Raw genomic sequence first — 24,585 nt, forward strand, 5'->3', positions numbered from 1 at the left:
GCCTCAGGAAATTACACATGGGAATATAGAAAACCAGTGAACTTCTATTATTTTCTTAATAATATGGTGACTTTATCACTGCACCATGAATAAAATTTTTGGACTCCAATAAACAAAAATCTGGTGATTATATATTCTCTTTAATTAAATATTTAATAATTAACTTTTTTGGAAGAACTAGTTCTTCTATTTTAGTAGACTCTTAAAGCCAAGGTAATGATTACTACCATATTAAGAACTTTAAAGTAATGTGGTTACCAGAGAACAAAGCCTTATTAGTATTTGTAATGGATTTTTTTAATTGCCAGAAAAAAATAGTTTGAAGTCTTAATACACCTCTAAATAATCCTCATAACTTTCTGATGTGCTGTCAGTACATCCTTCTAATATTTGAACTGTTTTTAAATAACCAAAACAGGAAGGGAACACTTTCAGAATACAGTTGATCAGTTGGCACCTCATGAAAATGATCAGAGATGTTGTATTTTATTGTATTTGCCTTCCTAAACGCAGAAGAGTCTTGATGAACTCTTTTCCCACTTGGAAAGTTAGAACTTGCTATAGCCATTTGTTTTCCTTTTCTTTTCTTTTCTTTTCTTTTCTTTTTTTTTTAAGATTTTATTTATTCATGAGAGACACAGAGAGAGGCAGAGACATAGGCAGAGGGAGAAGCAGGCTGTATGCAGGGAGCCCAGTGTGGGTCTCAATCCTGGAACTCCAGGTTCACGCCCTGAACCGAATGCAGACGCTCAACGCTGAGCCACCCAGGCATCCCTAGCCTTTTGTTTTCTTAACTATATATTTCTGTGGAGATTTTTTTTTTAATGGATGATGAGGAAATTATTTCAGGTTTCCTGATTCTTTATTATAATTTTTTATGGTAACAAACTTAGTTATGATTAGCACCTGGATAACCAGAGGCGAGAGTGGGTTTTATGGATTCCACATTTGTACTGTCTGCTACTCTTAGAGTCAACAGACTCTAAGATTCAGTAAAATTTTATAAGGAATGATTGGTGAGTAAACACTCCCATGGAGTAGACAGATATGAATCTTAACAAAATGTCAAATTGATATTTGAAGAGCCATTTTGTCCATGCTGAAAACCTAGGTAGATTCAATTCTTCTAGTCCTAGAGAAAAAATGCAAAAGCGCTGTGAAAACTTTTTAAAAAAATAATAGTAATATAAATAACTAGCTTGAAAAAATTCAAAGGTCATAAAAGAATATTCATTGAAAGGAATTTTCTTCCCCATTACAGTTTCTTAGCTCTCTCCTTATGTAAGGCATTCACCAATACAGGTTCCTAATTTACCCACCTAGAGATACTCTGTGTTCATAACATGCTCTACACATTGTTCTGCTCCTCCTTTTTTCACTAAACAATATAACTTGTATCCCTTTGACATTTGGAGTACATCCAAGGCTGGCTTATTATTTTATTGTTTCATTGTATTCTATTGTAATTATTTATTTATTTATTTATTTATTTATTTTTCTATTGTAATTTTTTAAAATTGACTTTATTCTGCTTACTTTGGTCCTCCTTTTCTAGTTTCTTAAGGGAGAACCTTAGATTACATACTGGTTTGAAACCTTTCTTCTTTTCTAATACAAACATTCCATGCTGTGCGTTTCTCTGCTTTAGCTCACAAATTTGCTAGAGGTCAACTTATTTGCTCTCATTATCTCAGGGATCACAGTCCTTCACTGTCTGGTTTGTAAAACCAGTGTTTCATATATTTTTCTGGTTTTCTGGTTGTTTAAGGCAAAAGATAAATCCAGTCCTTGTTACTCTATTTTGGTGGGAAGTGGAAGATTCCTTATTTTTTAACCTATGGAAGGACCTGTACTTTCTTTCTAAATAATTAAACAAACATTCTTCTAGTGTCATAATTTCACAATTATATGCATATTAATGTAGAATCAAGCACTTAAGTTGTAATACCCTTTATATAAGGCTTTAGAGATGGGTCAAAATTAAGTTCTCGTTTTACCATTTATCCAACTGTTCAAGTTAATTTATTATATTTTTCTAATATTGAGAAACTTGTGAAATTTTCAGATATACACAAAACACAACAGTATAATTAAGTCCCATATCCTTCTCACTCAGATTCAAGAGTCATGAAGATATTGCCAAATTTGCTTCATTATCCTTTTTCCTTGTTGCCTCAGTTCCCTCATCTGTAAAGTAAGAGATGAGAATACCCTACCACACAACTCTAATGAGTATTAAGTGGATTCATGCATGTAACGTGCATGAAACTGTGCCTGTCAGGTAGTGAGTGCTCTAGAAGCATTTGCTATCATTAAATTCTTGATTACAACTTTTGATAGATAATATCCACATATAAATAGAATTTCTTTGGGGTCAGTAATTTTTAAGAGGATAAAGGTTTACAATTAGTACATGAAACTTAATTCCCAACAACCTGCATTGTTTTTGTATTTAAACAATATCTCTGAATTTCTTCATCCTTTTTATCAATCCTTAGATGTATCTGCTTCCTAACTGTGCCATTTCTGTGTATGGTACTACCTCAAGAGTCACAGGATCAGTTTCACTAAGGATGATTCTTTCTGAGTTCCAATTTATCTTTGCTCTAAATTTCTAATTTTTCACTTATCTTTGCCCTAAATTACCAAAGGCCTTAATCCCCAATTGTGTTAAACTATGGAGGCATGACCTAGTTCATTTTAGAACTCTTGTTCCTAGAACAGAAGTATAACTTTTGCAATTATTTGCAGTTCACCTAACATTGCCAAAAAATTTCACGTTGGACATTTGCGTTCTACCATCATTGGTAAGTGTCATTAGTTTTATAGAAAATACTAAACATGACTTTGGGGCAGTATTTGATAATGCATTCAAATGGTTTAATGCTTAAATAACAATAAGATGAAAAGTTCAAATTTATAAGAGCTTGATGCTAATTAAATACTATATAAAATGGGAAAAATTAGTTTAGAAGTAAAAAAATTTGTTTCAAAAGCAAAGGATTAACTCAGAAACCAATTTTAACTGTTAGGTTTGTTAATAATTTTAACTTTTTAAAAATATGTATATGTATAGAGAAGATCTAAAAGATGCAAAAATGAAAATAGTTATGTGAGAATGATAATCTCCCCAGGTTTTTTGTTCATATACTCTATTTTTTTAAAATGGTGTTATGTATTAATTATATCTCAATTTTTATTTTTATTATTTTTGTTAACAATCTTTACACTTTAATAAGTTTTTTCTTAAGATTTTATTTATTTATTCATGAGAGACACACACACACAGAGAGAGAGAGAGAGAGAGAGAGACAGAAACACAGGCAGAGGGAGAAGCAGGCTCCATGCAGGCAGCCCGATGTGGGACTCAGTCCTGCGACTCTGCGATCATGCCCTGAGCCAAAGGCAGATGCTCAACCACTGAGTCACCCAGGTGTCCCTATGTCTCAATTTTTAAAAAAAGCTCAATCTCAATCATTTGAGTACTAATTCACAACTGGAAATTGAAATCATACTATTCTAAGAAAGATTGCTATTGTACTTCATAGGTGTAATGCTTCAGTGTGTATGTATATGCTAATACTTTCATTTATTTAAAACATGACATGATGTAGCCCAATTTAAAAACTGCAGTTAGAATTGGAAGAGACTCTGAAGTTTATCTCATCTAATCTGTCTTCTGGTATGCACATGTCTATTGCATGCTTAAAGGAGAGTCATTTAATCTGTCATTTTAATACTTTTAAGAATTGGAACAATCTGTACTTTGTGGCATAGATCATTTTTGAACTGGAGTCACCTGTCATTGTTGAAAGATCTCATGGAGCATTTTAAGAGAGGAAATGACTGAACTTGATTTAAAAAAGAAAATTAAAAATATTCTGTATATGAAAATCTACACGAGTAGGTCAAAACTGTAGGAGTGAGTAAATGATGGACAGAGCATGATAAAATTGTTTGAAAGTTGTTAAGGAAAATTTTGGACCAGGAAGATATAATATTTTTTGAGAGTTTATTTACCGTGTTCAACGTTTTCTTGTATTAATTAGCTCAATTAATTTCACAACAGCCGTATTTGGTAAACAGTGTTAACTGTAGTCTGTGGAAATTCATATACCAAAAGTAACTTTTCCAAAATAATTCCAAAAGTCTACAATTGTGTCATTTGGTTGATTTGCAAGATAATAAAGTGCTAATTAAAAATAGGAATACAGTCTGAATAGCAGTTGAAGGTTGCTGTTAGAACCATGTAGACTGGGAAAGTCTAGAAGTAGAGAAGCTGGAAGAGGAGTAGCCACAGTAATTTAAGACATGCGGTATTGATGAAGGATTATTTGCAGAATAGTAAATCCATTGTTGTGAAAGCAGGCAAGGATTTATTACAGGATATTGAAGAGTTTGCAAAATTGTTGGAAGTGCTAAAGAAGTTTTGGATTAAGTAACATAAGTCACTCTCAAATTTATGCCACAGAGGTTGGTCATCAAGGGATTTCTGCCGTTTCTGCAGTCCCTTCCAATAACAACCATGCTACCACTGTTGTAGGAAGCTACCACTAGTCCTTCCATGCCTTCTAGAATTCATATTAGCAAAAGAGGCAGCCCCATACCCTTTCAGTTCCCTTGGAGGTCACATGACAGGACACTGCTATTGATGCCACCAAAAAAAAAAAAAAAAGCCTCCACAGCTGTGCTTGTCAGAAAAAAAATAGAAGTAGCTCCCTTTTCACCTCATTTCTACCTTCTAAGTCTCATGCAAAGTGTATCTGAATGCCAAAACATAAATACTTCTGAAACCTTAACTGCAGGAGATTCTGAGAAATGTAATTTTTAGATTTCCAGCCTCTGCAACAGGCAAGAGCACACTTAAGAGAGTGGAGTAGATGGTGACTATAAAACCAGTGTCGGCAGTAGAGGAAGATGAGGTTCTTGGACTACCATGTGCTCTTTGAGAGCAGGCATGAGGAGATGGACTTCAGTGACTGAAAGAAGGGAGAGTGGACTATTAAGAAAAAAACACCAGTATGGCTCAGGTTCTTTAGGGGATAATCAAGTTATTTCTTGTTAATTACTGAGATTCTGTTATTTTCTATCTTTGGAATTGCAGCTATTCTAACGTGTTCCCAATTCCCATTGATGTTGCTGAAAATTCTGTTCTTGTGAAAATTGTGAGATTCTTTGGAATAACTGACCCCAAATAATCCTCTACTCCCTTTCCATAATGTAGATGAAAACACAATAATGAATATTTTAGTAAAAAATAATTGAGTTGGTAAATTTTGTGAAAAAAAAAAATTTCTGTGTAATGCTTTGGTAATAGAGAAGCACATGGTTTTTATGCCAAAATGGATAACAAGAGTGAGAAACGGTTTATTTTATTGATTACTAGGAAATTTTATAGCAAATCTCAAAGAAGCTTTAGGACATCAAGTAACCAGAATAAATTACCTTGGAGATTGGGGCATGCAGTTTGGTAAGTAAGTTTGAGATTTGATCTTTCATTTCACTTTTAAGTTTAGTTTCTTTTAATATGTCATTTGATATTGCAGAATCCAGTGGATACAGTAGTGCCTCCTATCTTTTGTTCCCCCAATGGTCTTTTGCACAAATCTTGTATTCTGTTTGTTAGAGTAATTCTCACCACAAAATTCAGAGCAATACCTGATAAATACAGGCTTTAGTGGTTTTATTAAAGAAAAGTAGCTTATATTTGTCAAATGCAGAAGTGAGTATACGAGGGAAGAAATGAGTCTAGCTATATATACCCTTCTCAACTACAGCCCTGCTATCTTTAAAACAAGTGAAGTCCGGCCTCCCTGGGCCATAATACATGGAGGATGATTTGTTATACCCTGAGCCAGTGGCATAGAGGAAAAAGAAAGTGGAATACTTTGGCTCCCTCTAAAATTGTACAGTAGCAGGGGATCAGAAAGAAAAGAGAGGAAGAGAAGAGTAAGATTCAAACAGTTGAGTGCCATAAACTCAGAACCATAACTACTTCACAATACACCAGAAATCAAGGAAGGGCAAGATAAAATGAAGTTGCTAAGGTAGTGAAGTCCTGTTAGCTTGTGAAATGCAAGCTTTTAAAAATCTCTGGCAACTACAGTGTGTATGTTAAGATCCAGCCTAGTGTCACACAGACAGACCCTTGCCCACATCTCACATTACTATGTTCCTAGTTTCCAACTCTACTCAAATAGGCTTGTTGTAAATCTGTTCTTATTTGTTTGCTTCTCTCCCCTGCTAGGTGATATGTTCCTTAAAGGCATGGATTGTGTCTTAATTATTTTTGTGTCCATAGTGCTTGGCACCAAAGAAGCACGGGAGTGATAAATGAATCTGTCCTGGGAAGTACTTTACAGTACTAATCCAAAAGAAAGGCTAGTTAGTATTTTAAAGCTTCAATAAAGTACAGCATGCACTGCCAGTTCTAAAATTCACTGATACTATTATGTTCTATCATATCTACTGAAATGAAATCAGTTTCCAAAAGACAGATTTATCATGACTTCTTTCATTTCATTTAATAAAAATCTCTTTTAGACTCCGAAAAAGGTAGAACTTGAACCAATTATCAGTGCCATTACCATTCACTGTGGAGGAATCAGAAAACATGCCCTGAATTTTAAAGATCCACCTGCAGTACATGACTGCTGGTAGTCAGAGGTTTAGGCCATAGGCTCAACAGTCAGATTTAATGGATGGCATCCACTTTACATTAGTTTAACCGATTTGTGCATTTCACAGGCATTAGCAAATATGGTGATTATGGTATTCTTTAATTACAGCTACAGGATTTTATTATTGCAGTGTTTTCTCTAAAGGACTGCTATGGTTAATGAACTGTCACCATTTCCATTATAACCATCATTGTTGAAGAGTTTTAATTTTGGCTGTTTCTGCTATCTCCTATTGAAAGTTGGCAGATAGTTTCCAAGCACAAAATTAGTTTTTGAAAATATATTAGGTTGAATTTTAAATGGACATTCAAATAGCCTTTACTTTTCCTATTTCCATTTTTTAGACACTTTGGGCATCTTTCCACATCCTGCTCCTGAGACCCTGAATCATAATCACATTTGCTTTTGCTTAAAGTAAATAGATCTGATACATTTTTCAGTCATCCTTAGTTCTATCTAAAGCTCCAAAATATTTTATATCTTCATGTTCAGTAGCATCCCACTTTTTGCTGAGCCTCTATAGAAAAATATACCTGTGCAAGGCCCCCTGACAATAGCTCCTTTAAATCTGAAGCTTAGTAATTGATACAGTTACAGAAACAGATTGATTTTTAAAATAGTTAAACCACCTTTTATTGCTCTTGGCCCCAGGCTGCATATATCCTTTCAAACTGAAATTGTGATCATCTTTTAGCAAGAGTATCTTAAGAATATAAATACAGGGGATCCCTGGGTGGCGCAGCGGTTTGGTGCCTGCCTTTGGCCCAGGGCGTGATCCTGGAGACCCGGGATCGAATCCCATGTCAGGCTCCCGGTGCATGGAGCCTGCTTCTCCCTCTGCCTGTGTCTCTGCCTCTCTCTCTCTGTGACTATCATAAATAAATAAAAATTAAAAAAAAAAAAAAGAATATAAATACAGTCTATTACCTCAATTACTTTTTTTTTTAAATTAAGGTTCAAATTAACAATATCTCCTGAATGCTGAACTTATCACCAAAGACAAAAAAAAAAAAAAAAAAAAAGTCATTGACAAAAAACAAATATGTGAGCCAGATAAAAGAATTTTGTTACTTGGTCACCTTGAATGGGAAAGGTAATCAGGTATTTTTGAGTTTTATCTTTTATTGTTTTCCTTCAGTTATTTGTTTAGAACTAGTATTATAACACCAAGCTGATTTCTACCTTTGTTTTATTTTAACATCTACAAGTTTAAAAAGAAAGTTTTGAAATTACCTCCCATCAGTTTGTTTTCACAAGTTTTAAGCATCCAGTGTGCGGCATTATGATTTCCTTCCCCAGGATAGCTGTTTTATTATGCTTGTTTTATTATGTCTGCCAGGGAAGTGTTGGGCACTGTTAGTACCAAGACCAAGTTGGTCCTAGACCCTGCCTTTTATGAGTTCATAGTCTGTTGGTGTCTGTGAAGTTAATTGTAGTCTATTCAATATAGTGAATTTGTGATTCAGTACATTTTTTTAAAGATTTATTTATTTATTCATGAGAGACACAGCGAGAGAAGGGCAGAGACACAGACAGAGGGAGGAGAAGCAGGCTCCATGCTGGGAGCCCGATGTGGAACTCCATCCTGGGACTCCAGGGTCATGCCCTGAGCCAAAGGCAGATGCTCAACCTCTGGGCCACCCAGGCATCCCTGTGATTCAGTACACTGAACTAACTTACTTGAGTTTATGGGATAGCAGATGATATATAGCATGTGCTTGCAGTGCTCTCAGGACACATAATTATGAGAGCTTGATCTTTGATACAACTATACCTGTTCCCTTGCCATGACTGTTCTCTGCTGTTTCATTTTATAATTTTTTCATTTATTGATTATTGTGGTAGGTCTTCTGGGAACTGGCTTCCAACTGTTTGGCTATGAAGAAAAACTTCAATCCAGTCCTTTACAACATCTCTTTGAAGTAAGTGGCAAGAAACAATAGTAGAAAATGCTTCAATTTATTTTTTTCATAGGACTATGCAGCTTGGATTAATTCTTAATCCCGGAGGTTTTAAAAAATGATCTTAAAACAAGGAACTAAAACAATTTAAAATGTTGCTTTTAGTTTACTAGGGAGTTCTTTTGGTTTTCATAACCAAGTGTTTCTTTTATTTCTGTTTTAGTTGATGTGGGACAGTATTTCTCTAGGTAGAGTTGTCTTAGAATAAACACATAAGATAACTGATTCAACACAAATTCTCAAATTTTTTTGTCATTTGCTACGTTACTGCAGCTGTCTTCATGGCAGTAATTCATTTAGACTTGAAAAACATAAGTGTATACTTTTTTGCTCTTGTTCTAATGTGGGGGAAGGTACATGTGTTTCTGTGAATTTGTGTGTGCTTTTTTCCATTTCTGTCTTTTGGCTCCTTTTCCTGGCTTTTGCTTAGTGTGAACTCCTTCCTATTCTCCCTCATTTAGTCCTTAGGTTTTTGATTCTCTGTCCTCAGTTTTTCCTGGAGTTCATTAGTAAAGGTCTTCCTGTCCAACTAATCTCCAGGTATGTGTTTCCTTTTCATTGTCCTAAGTTGTTATCTTTGCTGTTTCTGGGCTTCACAAGAAGAAACACCAATACGACATCAGCCCTAATGGTGACTTATCTGGGATCAACTAAAGCTATTAGATCTATGTGTGGGGAAGAACACGTAGCAAAATAGTGCTTTACTTCTCCAGCCAACACTACCAAGAATGCTTCATCATTTTTCTTTCTGTTAAATGATTTTTCTCCTACGGCATCAGCATCTTAGTTAAGTTTGACAAAAATCACATTGTAATTCTTAAAGATCTTTAAGGGTTTGTAATTTCCTCTGGAGTCTAGGCCTGCACTGCACTTTTAATGCCTACATTTTGATTTAGAATATTAACCAAAGGATTTTTTTTTCTCTTTTCCATCAAGTTTTATTGATAGGCAAGAGTTTCAGAATTAATAATTCTTTATAGTTGTCTATAGGTAAAGCATGCCACCTTAGTGCCTGGAATTTTTATGTTATTATCTTTTTAAAACTTGGAATAATGGCAAGTATTTTTTACTACAAGTTTAGTGCACCTTTCTTCAGTTCCAGGCCCACAGAGACAATACATGGCACAGAAAAATACAAATACAAATACCTGCTTGGAGACCTTGTGTCATTGGGAGACCCATTTTTAAGAATTTAGAGATCTAAATTTTTAGAACTTTATATAAAAGTTCCTATTCTCCCCTTTCTCCCACCCCTCCTCAAATATTTTATTTAATCCTGAAAATACTTTTTGTTGCTCGTAATATTTTAAATATTTTAATAAGGTCTATTTTCAAACTTCACAGAAATGTAAATGTATGTTTCTTTCTATTCAATGTAATATAAGTCTTCAGGCTTTTGAGACTCATAAAAAGTGGGAGATTGCATATCTATATAGAGGTTGTTAATTGATGGATGCACATAAGGAAGGAACAAGGGCTAGGGTAGTTCTATGAATAACTGAAACCTCAAGGAACAATGGCATTGCTTTCATTGAGTGTTCTTTTTGCCTAAAAGCTTCATAGGGAAGTAGCATTTATAAACAAAATAGAACAAGTCAAATATACCCACCTTGCTGTTTGTAATAAAAGTTAGAAATCTAGTAGGGCGCTCACTGGCTCTCCTCCACAGAACTTCCTTTGCAAGACAGAAAAAAAAAAACAAAACAGAATCTAACGTGGCAGTCTCCAGGTTTTTTTAATCTTTCTGCTAATTTTTACAGATCTAGTTCAACATTTTAAAATTATAGTTTTCGGAACACCTGGATGGCTCAGCAGTTAAGCTCTGCTTTTGTCTCAGGGCGTGATCCTGGAGTTCAGGGATTGAGTCTCACATCAGGCTTCCTGTGTGGAGCCTGCTTCCCCTCTGCCTTTGTCTCTGCCTCTCTCTCTTTCTCTCTCTCTTTCTCTCTCTCTGTCTCTAATGAATGAATAAATAAAATCTTTAAAAAATAATAAGATAAAATTATAGTTGACATTGTGGATTACTTTTAACAAAAAATGTGTTGAAAGCATAAATGAGAAATGTTTTTCCTTTTTTTTAACTTTAGGCATGTATTAATAAATTATTTTATCCTGTTCCTGAAAGAAAACCTGTACTTTGGTTGGAACCCTGGTTTTCCCCTTGTCAAATTGTAGTTGTAAGCTTTTTGAGAGGCAGGACCATATTTTCCTAATCTTTTATTGCCAGCCCCAAACACCATGCCTTGTCTTAAATTTTTAATGAATTTGATCTTATAGTTGTTTTTGTCCCTTTCTATACCTTCCGTTTAAGTTGTGTGATATAAAACCTATCGTATAGCTCCAGGGAAGAACTTAACTATTGTAGGATACACAAGTTACCATTTCTTAGAGCCAAACTTCATCATGCAGTCTACTGATGAAGAACCCAAGGGCCAGACCCAGGATTCCAGCACACGTAGTCTGGCTGCCAAGTGTTCACTGCACTTCCCTGCCCTCCACTGGCATTGCAGAATGCCTTTCTGACCATTCATTGCCATTGGTTGTAATTACTTATGTAACATTTTCCCCTTTTTTCACCCTCAAATTGCTATACCAGGAACACAATTGGTAGTTTACCTTTGTCGCAGTTTCAACTTTCCAGGGTATCTGTTTTGGATTTGGCTCTGGCCATTCAGTAGCAGTTTGTGGCCTGCCTCCTTCTGAATGGCACCACAATCAGCATCCCCCATTTCAGTTTCTCAGTTTTTGTATATGGAAGATATAGGATAGTTTTAGTATTTCTTTTCTGTGATAAAAAATATTTGACACTACAGTCATTTCTCTACTGCATTCCATTTTTGTGCTTTGCTTTATTACTGGTTTTTCTATGTACCTATAGTCATTCTTTTCCCATGATGTTTGGGTGTGTTGTGTGTGGACTTGGAGCTTTTGTTGGTCATCCTTTAAAACCTTTTATTAAGTTGCTTTAATTTGTTTTCATAAAACGGAGAACATGGTTTTATAATGAATGGTTCATCGCCCTGAATTAGCTAATGAGTTAAATAACTAATATATTTGCTGTTTAGAATTCACAGTATTGGTTCAAAGAAAACATATGTAGTAACCTTTGGAACATGTATCAGAAAGCCTTTTCACTTATATCAAAAAGAAATTTCTTATGGTAAAAACTTAAGTTTTAAATCTAAATCCCGGGATCCCTGGGTGGCGCAGCGGTTTGGCGCCTGCCTTTGGCCCAGGGCGCGATCCTGGAGACCCGGGATCGAATCCCACGTCGGGCTCCCGGTGCATGGAGCCTGCTTCTCCCTCTGCCTATGTCTCTGCCTCTCTCTCTCTCTCTGTGACTATCATAAATAAATAAAAATTAAAAAAAATAAATAAATAAATCTAAATCCCGAATATATGGGTGTCGTCATCATTTACTTTTTTACTTGTTTTAATGATAATTTTTAAAAGTAATTTGAGTTTCTCCTAGGTTTAAACTACTTAAATGGACCTCGGGGCCTGGGTAGCTCAGTTGGTTAAGCATACAACTCTTGATTTCAGCTCAGGTCATGATCTCAGGGTTGTGAGATCGAGCCCTGCATTAGGTTCCACTGGGTGTGGAGCCTGCTTAAGATTTCTCCCTCTGCTTCTCTCTCCCTCTCTCTCTTTAAAGAAAAATAAAATAAAATAAAGGTACTTGAGTGGACCTTGATAACATCTAACACTGTTTTAAGAATGTATAATCCAGTCTTTTTTTTTTTTTTTTAGAGATTTAGAACTTGGCTCATTGCATGTTGCTTAGTGATGAATTTTGATAATCATAGAAATACCTCTGAAATATGAGCAGTCTCTCACAGAGATAAATATTATGCCAATAAAGTATGCATTAGCATTATACCCTAACACTGGCATTTATAAAGGTAATGTGATATATTGACACAAATAATATAAATTTTCTCTTAAGTTCATAATGACCTCAAAAGTATTTATTATTTTTGCCCTTTCTAAAATGATTTGAGATCATTATAGTGATAGGAATTTATAAAAAGACATAGGAAATTAGAGAATACCTTGTTACCTAGGTTAACCAACTAGGTAACAGTATATTAGAGATTTGACTCTGAGTTTCCTTAGAACAGTAGCAAAAAACAAAAAACAAACAAAAAAAGGCAAGTAGAATATAGAACAAGATCAAAGCACCAGATTCATGAGTGATAATATTTACCTGCTCTCGTTTTTTAAAATGTTTTTAAAATCTCAAAAAATTTCTCAAACTTAGGAAAATAATTCAAGACTAAATCAGTTCTAGACATATATGGGATTATTATTGCAGTTAGAAATTTTTATTTAAAAAAAAAGAAATTTTTATTTTATAAAGACTTGAATTCAAGAGTTCTTTATTGGTTAGATCACATTACTTTTCTTCAGACGAAGGGACTGTGAGCCTTAGTTTATTATTTTACTCTTTATTTTTTTTTTACTCTTTATAATATATATGCATAATATATATGCAAGAAATAGTTGTTAAATTATAAGCCTAATTAAATCTGAACCCAGGCATACTTTCGAGAGTGGTTTTTGGTTGTTTTTTAAGATTTCATTTATTTGAGAGATAGCTACAGAGATAGCATGAGCAGGGAGGAGTAGGAGAACCAGGTTCCCCTCTGAGCCTGACGTGGTGCTCGATCCTAGAATGCTGAGATCATGACCTAAGCCGGAGGCACATGCTTAACCTGCTGAGCCACCCAGGTGCCCCTTGAGGGTGATTTTAAGGGTCATCTTAAGTCATTGTTAAAGATTTCTCATCTCCTAAATCACACAGAGTTCTCCAGACTTTTATGTGCATCTCAGGATGGGGCATGGAGTCTTCTTCTTAGCATCAGTCCACGTTGGTCTTGACTGATGTGCCCAGTATCTAAGCCTACATAATGACCTGGGGGCAACCCAGCTCTGCTTGTATGATCAACTTCACCTGGGAGATCTTTGCTGTGGCCCAGTTCCATAGGCCTAGGAATCAGTCTCCCTATGTGGAGATACCGCAAACCATTTCCCTCAGAGGGCCCTCTGCCATACTAGCGACTACCCAGCTTTTGTTTTTTCTGGGAATGTTTCCATCTCCTCCTCAAATTAGGCAATTCTCCTTCCCTCTCTCCTGGCAGCTTTTCTGTTTTACCATTGTTCTTGACCATCTTCCCCAAAGCCACTAGTCTTTCTCCCTAACTCTTACTCTTTTGAGGGTTACTAAATATAGCTCACTTTTGCATTATGATAACTAAAAGGGACACTCCATTGTCCTCTGAGTATTCTTAGAACAAGGATGGGAATACTGATCAGGGCCAGAGTACACGTTAATAGCTCAGTGATTATCACATCCCATTAAGATGTGCAAAACCTTTTTTTCAGTATGAAAAATGTATATTACTATGTACTATTACTAATTTATTCAGGAAGTTAATCATTATCACCCTTGAATAAAGAGATATGGATATTATTATAAAGAATAAGAATAGGAGATTCCAATATTGAAAGAAGATGAGTAGACAGAAAAATACTAACTATATGCTGGTAATTATATACTAATGAGGAGAAACTTGATAATTCAAGTTATTTTTTTTATCTAACAAGTTTTGATTTTATTCTTAACTGATATATTGATTTTTTAAATTATAACTGTTAATTTGTTTAAATTTCTTTAATATTTATCATTAGAAATCCATCTCAACCAGTTCTGTAAGAAATTTCTGATCAAGACTTGAAACATTAAACTAACAAGGAGTTTGTTTGAGTTATAATCATGAATTCATTATGTTTTGTCTGAAAAATGAGATCAAAATTAAATGGATTTTAAGATAGAAGACAAATATACAGTTAATAGTGTCTTTTAAGTTATGCTAAACATTCTTAGCAGTTATTCTCAATTTTAAGACAAAAATAACCAGGGTTGGGGTTAGAGTCCTGTACCAAAGAATTAAAGTGTGTCTATCTTGCTAATGATATTCTAGAATCAAATTTAGAGATTAAGAGAGAGTAAGAGGGCATTATATACTGCTTTTACTTTTTGCACTTATTTCTTTACATATAGACAGATCATCTCAAGAGCTAACTGTAATTATCCTGATTAAATTAGAAACAATGTCATATGCTTTTTGGGAATAGCATCTAGAAATAACGAAAGGGTTAATATTCCCTTAAAGAAGTCTTTTTTTTTTTTAAGATTTTATTTATTTATTCATGATAGACACAGAGAGACAGAGGCAGAGACACAGGCAGAGGGAAAAGCAGGCATCATACAAAGAGCCTGACGTGGGACTCGATCCAGGGTCTCCAGGATCACGCCCTGGGCTGCAGGCAGCACTAAACCGCTGCACCATTGGGGCTGCCCTCCCTTAAAGGAGTCTTAAACATTTAGTTTATTCCGTAACAAATATAGCTCACTTTTGCATTATGATAACTAAAAGAAAAATTATTTCCATCCTCAAGAATATTTTGCTTAAGACACATTCTTATTATTAAATCTAAATTTAAAATTTCCTTTTTATTCCTTTTGTGTCTAGATCTAGCCTCAAAAGGAAGTCTTCAAAATGCATATTTTCTAGACATAAGAAGTTTGTGGTAACTAAATTTAAAATTGTCTGTAATACATAGTATTACATTTATTTTGTGAAGGAAAATGCATTTCCTTCCTAAAATGGTCATAAATGTTAATAATTACAGTTTTTATATTTAGTGCTTACAGGCAGATTGTTAAGTACTAATTAAGGCTCTTGTATTCTGCTTGATAGTGTCAGTTGATGATTTTCAGTAATGTTTGATTTATAACTATAAATTGCAGAAATGCTGAGATTCTTCAAATATTAGGAAGCATTTGGTTTTATTTTGTTTTAATTATTTTTATTATAGGTTTTAAGAAAGGGAAAAAGTTCTGGTAAAATTTTTTCTAAAAATATTCTTATCAGTAGTTCACAGGCATATTAGATTTTTAAATGTTAGCTATTTGAGTTTAGAGTCCTAGATTTTTTTTTTAAAAGCCTTTTCTGAAAATAAGGATATTTTGTGTATGTTGGCTTATAAATGGTGTGTGAATGTGCATGTGTGGTGGGTGGGTGTGGGTGTGTGAGAGAGAGAGATTTTGAACCACAAAACATTTAGAGACCTATGTATGCATTTACTCCTATAGGCTGTCTGTTGAGCATTTGTCAATGGATAGAGAGAGATAGGTCATTCAAAAGTTAAGAAGTCTGTCTACTATCTTACAGTGACTGTTTTCCTACACCTTACCAAAATCATCATCTTGTTTCTGACTTATTCTGGACTTACTTCATAGGAATACATGGAAATTAATTTTCTGTGATATGTGTGTCGGGTCTCCTGAGACCACCATCAGGTTTGGTAACTCATTAAGAAGACTCATAGGATTCCACATATAGTTGTACTCAGAGCTATGATTTATTAAAGCAAAAGGATGCAAAGCAACCTTAGTAAAGGGAAAGGCACATATGATAAAGTTTGTCAAAACCGGGTCCAAGCTTCCAAGAGTCTTTTCCTCGTGGAGTCATACAGGATACACGTAGTTCCTCCTGCAACAAACTGGGACAACATGCACGAAACGTTGTCCACCAGGGAAGTTCGTCAGATGCTCATGCTCAAAGTTTCTATTAGAGTTTGATCGTGTGGGCACCCTCTGTACTAAAATGCCAAACTCCAAAAAGGAAAGCAAGTATTTAGCATAAACTGTATTGTTTTCATAGCTTAAGCACAGTGACACATTGCTATCACGTTGGTGGGAACATTTCCCAAATCCAAGTTCCCAGATGCCAGCCAAGGGCTAATCTTGCAAACAGGACATTTTTAAGAATAGCAATCTCAGGCCTACTATATTAACTCTTCTGCACAATGTGCTTTAAAAGAGGGGGAAAAATAGTTTTAACTTTGGGGGGAATATTTATTCATTAAATTCTGCCATTCCACTAATTAGCACAAGCCATTTATGACAGGTGAGACATTTTGACCATGACGTAGATGTTTAATGCCCTGTTTTTTTGCTGGTAGTATCTACTGGGTATAAGCCATATTACAGTTATTCCAGTGTACTCTCCAGCAATAAAATCACTTTATCTGCCACTGATATTTTGATATTACTTTAATAGTTTAGATACTTCATATTTCTCTGGTAATTTATTTGCCAGTTTTTATTACTTTTATCCTACCTTCATAGCTATCTGGAAAAAAATAGGGGAGAGTAAGTTTATCATTCATGTTTTGTCCTGTAAGTGAGTTACAACTTAGAAGTCTTTGGTGGGGAGGGGGGGCAGAGGGTGCAGGAGGAAAAAGAGGGAGAGAGGGAATCTTGAGCAGGCTCTACACCCAGGGCAGAGCCCGAGGTAGGGCTTGATTTCACAACCCTGAGACCATGAAATCAAGAATTGGACACTTAACTGTCCACTACTAGAAGTAAAATCTTTAAAGCCTATATGAATAACTTCAGTACTACTTGAGGTGCAAAGTTAGTGTTTTAACATCATTTATTAACCTTGCATTTTGGAGACTGAAAAACTATTAACGAAGTTATGAACTGGAAGAGTCCTTAATAAGCCATCCAACTCCATTACTGTCATTAAGTAGGGACAGAACTAAACCAGCCAAGACAGATGATGCAAAAACACTCTAGAAGTAAATGGTCCACACAGTTTTCAGGAGCCCAAGTCAGAGTGTAAGTAAGCTAACTATGCAAAGGCCTTACTGGATCACCTATTTTATTGATCTTTTGCAGATTAGAAAACAGTTTTAAAAATCTTTTTTAAAACAACTGCTTGATCAATCTTTGGCTTTTCTTAGCCAGATTGAACCATTCTACTTTCTTTGACCTTTTCTCAGAGAAGTTGCAGCAATAATAATTTCCCTTTTTGTTTAAAAAAAGAAGGAAAGAAAGAAATGCTAGCTTAATCTAACCTAAGCATTCTTAACCTAAGAGTCTGTGAACTTGGGAAGGAAGGAAAAAAAATTACGCATTTTATTTTCCCTAACCGCTGTCAGAAATTTGGCATTTTCTTCCACTAACTACATCACACTTTAAAAAAAACAATAGCTGGATAACTATTCCAATGTATTACCCCCTTTATAAGCATATGTATTTTACTTTATGCACTTAGAAACGTTTTAAGAAGGGGTCTATAGGGTTTAGTAAGGGCTCATGGCAAAAAAAAGAGAAAAAAAAAGGTTACACTCTGATGAGGGCAGTTGGCTGTCCTTTAAATGAAATAAAAAATAGTGAAAGGGAATAAAGGGGAAAGGAGAAAAAATGAGTGGGAAATATCAGAAAGGGAGACAGAACATGAGAAACTCCTAACTCTGGGAAACGAACTAGGGGTGGTAGAAAGGGAGGTGGGCGGGACGTGGGGGTGACTGGGTGACGGGCACTGAGGGGGGCATTTGATGGGATGAGCACTGGGTGTTATTCCATATGTTGGCAAATTGAACACCAATAAAAAATAAATTTATAAAAAATAAAAACAAATGTAAAAGCTTAAAAAAAAAAAAGAAAAAAAATTTTCAGGATTGTGGTTCTTTTTTCTTCCCCTGAAGGTAACTTAAGTGACTAACATACTTCATTTAATGTACTGTTGTGCTTTTAGGTTTATGTACAAGTTAATAAAGAAGCAGCGGATGATAAAAATGTAGCAAAATCAGCACATGAGTTCTTCCAGCGATTAGAACTGGGTGATACACAAGCACTTGCACTGTGGCAGAAATTTCGGGACCTGAGCATAGAAGAATACGTGCGGGTTTACAAGGTGCCCACCTACTCTCCTGCTTTCCTGCGATGCGGTGCAGCTCTTGACTGGTACTACTGAGTAGTGAAGTTGCTTCTTTTTTTTTTTTTTTTTTTAAATAAGCTCTGTACCCAACATGGGGCTTGAATTCATGAACCTGAAATCAAGAGCCATATGCTCTACTGACTTAGCCAGCCAGTTGCCCCTTGAACTTGCTTCTTAATAAGCTCATGTTTTATTTTTTTATTTTATTTTTTTTTAATTTTTTTATTTATTTATGATAGTCACACACACAGAGAGAGAGAGGCAGAGACATAGGCAGAGGGAGAAGCAGGCTCCCTGCACTGGGAGCCCGACGTGGGATTCGATCCCGGGTCTCCAGGATCACGCCCTGGGCCAAAGGCAGGCGCCAAACCGCTGCGCCACCCAGGGATCCCTAAGCTCATGTTTTAAAACTAGATTTGTCACTCAGTTGAAAATTAGGACTCTTGAAATACTATTCTTTGGGCTGAAAGTGGAGCTTCAAAAACATCCTGTGAACTTCACAGACAAATACCAGGTGGCATTCTGGTACTTTGTTTCAGTCTGGTTTCTCTTTTCTCTCTACTGTTCATTCCTTTTTCTTAATCATTTTTTTTTCCTTCGCTTCCTCAGGCCTGTATGTGAGGCATATAAATCTGTTCATTTGATATTTTAGAGGATAGGAGAAATACAACAGTGAATAAGTCCTTTTGTTGTGGACTTTACATTCCAGCATGGAGACAGACAGCAAATTAACCAAATTAAAGACAATGGGAATTAAACAACATACGCAGTATGTTAGGTGGTGACAATGCTATGGAGAAAAGTGAAGCAAGCAAGGGGAGACAGAGTATGCTGTCTGTGGGTGGAATGAAAAGAGTTTCGTTAAACCCATGTGTCTGGAGTAAGGAAGCAGGAAACTTGAAGAGGATGTAGAGTGGAGCAAGATATAGGATGTTGTTCAGGGCTGTCCAGTTGAGATTCTTGCTGTGACAGAGATGTTCTGTGATATGCTGCTCAGCATGGTAGCCACTAGCCACAGGTGGCTATCGAGTACTTGAAGCATGAGTAGTGTTACTGAGAAACTAAATTTTCAATTTTATTTAATGTGAATAGCCACGTGGGCCTAGCAACTGCTGAATGGGACAGCGCTGTACTATTGTGAGGACTCCTATGTGGGAGAAGTTAGAAGGTTGAACAGGGGCAGCCTGGGTGGCTCTGCAGTTTAGCGCCGCTTTCAGTCCAGGGCAGGATTCTGGAGACCCAGGATCGAGTCCTGCGTCGAGCTCCCTGCATGGAGTCTGCTTCTCCCTCTGCCTGTGTCTCTGCCTCTGTGTGTGTGTGTGTGTGTGTGTGTGTGTGTGTGTGTGTCTAATAGATAAATAAAATCTTAAAAAAAAAAAAAAACGGTTGAACAGAGGAGTGACGTGATCTTGATCTAGTTCTTATCTTCCCCATCTGTGTGACAGACTGTAGAGCATCCTCTTTTGTCTGGGGGCAAGATAACAGGATATTTAAGTAACTTACTTTTTTTCTGAACCCTTTTAGCGTCTAGGAGTACACTTTGATGAATACTCCGGAGAATCATTTTATCGTGAAAAATCTCAAGAAGTCTTAAAGTTGCTGGACAGTAAAGGACTCCTACAGAAAACAATGTATGGTCAGATTACTATTCTTTTAGTAAAGTTACTTCTTCTTTGAAAAAATTGGTATTGATTAGTCTCCCAGTAAGGATAATAGAATGAATGTGGCGTGCAGCCTTCTCAGCATTTTTTGATAGTGTTTTTTGCTGTTCAAAGTGCTTTTCTACATACAATCTTTTGCTGCCATTACAAGATCCTGGTAAGGCTGGAAGAAAAGTTATCATCTGCTCTTCACATGTGCAGAAACTGAAGCACAGAAAGTAAAGTGACCAGCCTATTGTCACACAAGCTGATAATGATATAACTGGAAAAAGGAGATAGAACTTGCATCTTCTTACTCAACCCTGCCTTTTTTAAAAACTGTATCCTGTTCAGAATGGATTTAAGGCACTTTATGTAAATAGGTATAATTTAAACTTTTAAAAGAGTAAAATGAAGATATCAGGAAGCAGGGGCAGAAAAACTAATATGGAATTAGGAATAAAAATGGAAGATCATATACTGGGAAACTGTTTCCTAACTTCAAGTAGATTTCTAATTTAGCTTTGAGCTTTCTGTCAGCCAAAAAAACAGAAATAGTACCAGTCACAGGAGCCCACGCATCTGTAATATAGAAGCAAACCAGTCACTTAAAAGTGCCAGATTTCATAGTACCAAAGAGCACTTTCCTTCATCATCTTTATGAGAAAGACATGGAGAATGTGGTTTGTAACATCCTTAGTAATGTCTGTAAGGCAAATTTTTAGATGGCTGTATATAGATTCTAATTTTTTATAAGGCAAGAAAGATGATAAAATTATATGGCTTATTACTCAAGAGTATTTTTTGGCATGTTAAAAATTAGCCCAATATTGAGTGCTATCATTTGAAGTAGAAAACTATGATAAACATCATATTGGTTAAACTGCAGTAGAAATCTCATTTAAACTGGGTATGTTAAAAATTTATCTAAGTACCTTTATCCAGAGGTACAGAGTTTAAAAAGGTAGGATAACCAAATATTAGTTACATCATACCCACTCTTAGATTCATGGTTAGATTCCTTCTTGTTTTTCGTCATTGATGGTTATACTGCTTATTGCTGCTTTAATAAAAAGTAGCCTCTGGTTTGCCAAAGATAATGTTACAGTATACTTTTAAAGGTCTTAATTTGTTTCTTCAGAGTTAACTTTTTGCATTTTTAGAAAAGGAACAGCTATAGTGGATCTTTCTGGCAATGGTGACCCCTCCTCAATTTGTACCCTAATGCGAAGCGATGGGACTTCTCTCTATGCAACCAGGTTTGTATCTAATGTGAAGGTCAACATCAGAATGTATATGATTTCATGTTCTTTATTGTAGGACCAGTGCTAAAGTGATCATTTTATCCTCAAAGCTGTTATCAAATCCTAGTTTCTAAATCTGTTATCATCACTTTGAAATATATTTATTGGGTTTCTATTTATTGCCAATCATAGTTCCTAGAAAGGTTTAATATCATCAGGAAAGTGACTGAAAAAACTATTTACAGTTAGTTAAACATTATAGGATTTCCACAGTGAATACATTGGTCTACAAACTGTAAAACCGAGGTACCTCATAATCAACTATAAATTTTTTCTGACTGCATATTGGCAGGAAATGTACTTAGAAGGTGGTCATAGTGGCTCAGTGGTGTCCTCACTCTGTAAAGACCATGTTACGTACACATAAGTATCAGTCCTCATTCAGACTGGTAAAATAGGCCAAGGGAGAAGTAGGCCATGTTGCCTTTTTTTTTTTTTTTTTTTTTCCCCATCTGTTTCCATGGCTGATCCCTGTGGAGAGGAACAGTTTCTGTTAATCAGTTAGAACTCAATTTATCAAGCACACTTATGTCTGGGACAAACCAATAGGAAGGAGAAGATAAGACCATATAAAAGGCACACAAGCCAGCATGGCTATAGTCAGGCACTATTGGCAAAAGGCTCTAGTGTCTTCCAGGCTAGAATTTTATATTGGATCATAAACCCACTTTATAGGATAGTTAAAGAAATGATATTTATTATTCTTGTTAACTACAGTCATTTGTTCTAAACAGCTTTATACAACCATCAGATTCTCTTACTGTACCTTAGAAAATTGATCCTTTACTTTCTGTTACTTTTTGGCATTTCCCTTTATCAATTCCATACAATTGGAGTTAGAAAGTAAGAAGTACATTTCTTTACCTAGAATTTTAAAAAAATACTAGAAAAATAGTTTGTGCCACCCAATTATTGATGGACAGATTACATAAAGAAATCCTTGAGCAGTGGCTATAAGAAATGTATCCACTCAGATCAGAGGCTCCATGTCATAATGATTATAGCTGTACTGATTTGTTTAGCTTTCTTGGGTTAACATTCATTAGGTCTAGATTTTTCTACCTATACTCTGTCTTTTCTCTTTGGGAAAATAGTTGTGTTTTTGCCACTTATTGGAATGTTTGATATTTCATTTAACTTTAAATTGAGTTTCTGCCCTTTCAGTAGGTTCCTTATAGAATACATCTATATATATGGATATAAATTTTAAAAGTTGTTAGAACAGACAAAAGTGCAAGAGAATACTTACAAGAGCACAGGGTGAGGCTGGAGACCTAGAATTTTGTTCTGAGACCAGAACTACCACCTGCCCTCTCTGGTCCATGTAGTCCGTACTTTGAAATAAGAAGCCTGGGTAGCACAGTTAAGCATGCAACTCTTGGTATTGGCTCAGGTCATGATCTCAAGGGTCAGGAGATCGAGCCCTACAATGGCTCTGAGCTCAGTATGGAGTCTGCTTAAGACTCTTTCTCCCTCTCTTTCTGCCCACCCCTCTCCTCTCTCTCAAAATAAATAAATCTTAAAAAAGATTTTATTGTTCTTCAAGAGCCAGTTTTTGCCTCTATGGCAAGTGCATGCTCTATGTTATATCAGGATCATGAGATGGGAACTAATGACATTTTAATGCTCCCAACATTTCAAAAGATTTCAGAATTTTATTTTATTTTAAGAATTTTATTTAAGATTTTATTTATTTATTCATGAGAGACAGAGAGAGAGAGGCAGAGACACAGGCAGAGGGAGAAGCAGGCTCCATGCAGGGAGCCCCATGTGGGACTAGATACCGGGTCTCCAGGATCACACCCTGGGCTGAAGGCGGCGCTAAACTGCTGAGCTACCTGAGCTGCCCCAGACCTCAGAATTTTTAAAAAATCTTCCCAGTGTCCTATATTGTTAACCAAAATAGCTTTAATTTTAAATTTCAATATTTTCATAATTTTGATTGAAATTTCATAGTTTATGGTTTTTCATTTTCTTACTAGATGCAAACTAAATCTTTTGTACTTAATCAGAGAAAGAAAAGTTGAGTTTTTGCCAAAGCACTGTATGATCTTTTACGGTGCTTTAGGAAGTATTGCTTATGACTGATTGAAGGCTTTGAAAGTCCTTGATAGTACTAATAGAAAAGTGGCTAAAAGATACCAATGTAGTTGCCACATCACCTGTATTTTGAATATGTTCTTTAAGAAAGTGTACTGCAGAAAAGTGGCACTTAGGTGATTCTTTCCATGAAAGGCTTAATTAACAAATCATACAGCATTTATATCTACAGACACTTTGCCTAGACTTATTTTAGTTAATACTATTACTACTTTTCCCAGAGCTTATATTTATTTATTTTGGCTTTTTTTATCTTTCACAGTACATTAATTATTATTGCTTTTCCCAAGGCTATTTTTTTTACTTTATATCAAAGTATGATATTAGGATTATATAATCATGGGTAGTATACCCTAGACTGTGGGATAATCAGAATTTTTTTTAAATTTTTTTTTATTTTTTATTTATGATAGGCACACAGTGAGAGAGAGAGGCAGAGACATAGGCAGAGGGAGAAGCAGGCTCCATGCACTGGGAGCCCGACGTGGGATTCGATCCCTGGTCTCCAGGATCGCGCCCCGGGCCAAAGGCAGGCGCCAAACCGCTGCGCCACCCAGGGATCCCATAATCAGACTTTTTAATTAGAAATGCCTCATTACTATGAAATAGGTAAAACAAATTTTTACCCAGATCTGCTTAGTAACTCTTAATTTATGGCCTTTTTTTTTTTTTTTTTTTTTCAGAGACCTTGCAGCTGCTATAGATCGAATGGACAAGTATAATTTTGATACAATGATTTATGTGGTAAGTAGTCACGATAAAAAAACAAAGGCTTATGATCTCTACCTCATGAAAACTGCAAAGATAGAAATTATATGCCATGTTGAAAAACTGGAAAAATAATTTTGTCAAAATTTAAAAGGAATTCAGTGTTAAGTTTATTTAAAGTGGCAACCACTATGTTAAAAAAAAAACTTAAAAGTGAAAACATTTATATTGCTTTATAAAAAAAAAAATAAACCCAAATCAGGAAAATGGTTATGTGAAATGAATATGTAGAGGTTACCATAATGTACTTTTTTTAAAAATAACTTTTTATTTTAAATAATTAAGACTCACAAGTCGTAAAATAGTACAGAGTTTCCGTGGACCCTTCACCCAGC

At 35.5% G+C, this 24,585-nt stretch overlaps 1 protein-coding gene and 1 long non-coding RNA gene across 9 annotated transcripts in view; one reads left to right on the plus strand and one right to left on the minus strand.

The window, feature by feature from the left end:
- The window catches only part of RARS2 (arginyl-tRNA synthetase 2, mitochondrial), a 53,281-nt gene that overhangs the window by 22,324 nt on the left and 6,372 nt on the right, over window positions 1–24,585 (plus strand). For 4 of the 8 annotated variants that reach the window (XM_072832113.1, XM_072832114.1, XM_072832115.1 and 1 more), the window contains 7 exons: window positions 2,752–2,807; window positions 5,387–5,470; window positions 8,526–8,602; window positions 18,256–18,414; window positions 19,963–20,069; window positions 21,242–21,337; window positions 24,166–24,226. In XM_072832113.1, the coding sequence (XP_072688214.1) occupies window positions 2,752–2,807; window positions 5,387–5,470; window positions 8,526–8,602; window positions 18,256–18,414; window positions 19,963–20,069; window positions 21,242–21,337; window positions 24,166–24,226 (640 nt within the window). The remainder of the gene's footprint in view (window positions 1–2,751; window positions 2,808–5,386; window positions 5,471–8,525; window positions 8,603–18,255; window positions 18,415–19,962; window positions 20,070–21,241; window positions 21,338–24,165; window positions 24,227–24,585) is intronic. The other 4 variants (XM_072832110.1, XM_072832109.1, XM_072832116.1 and 1 more) reach the window with 4 other exon arrangements.
- Window positions 561–23,429, minus strand: LOC140636674 (uncharacterized). Its single transcript, XR_012033893.1, has 4 exons — window positions 19,942–23,429; window positions 11,258–11,426; window positions 10,251–10,316; window positions 561–1,132 (listed from the first exon to the last, which is right to left on the minus strand). It is a non-coding gene; the product is annotated as an uncharacterized lncRNA (long non-coding RNA).

Source organism: Canis lupus, chromosome 7 (genome assembly GCF_048164855.1).
Source record: "Canis lupus baileyi chromosome 7, mCanLup2.hap1, whole genome shotgun sequence".
In the NCBI taxonomy this organism is placed as follows: Eukaryota; Metazoa; Chordata; class Mammalia; order Carnivora; family Canidae; genus Canis; species Canis lupus.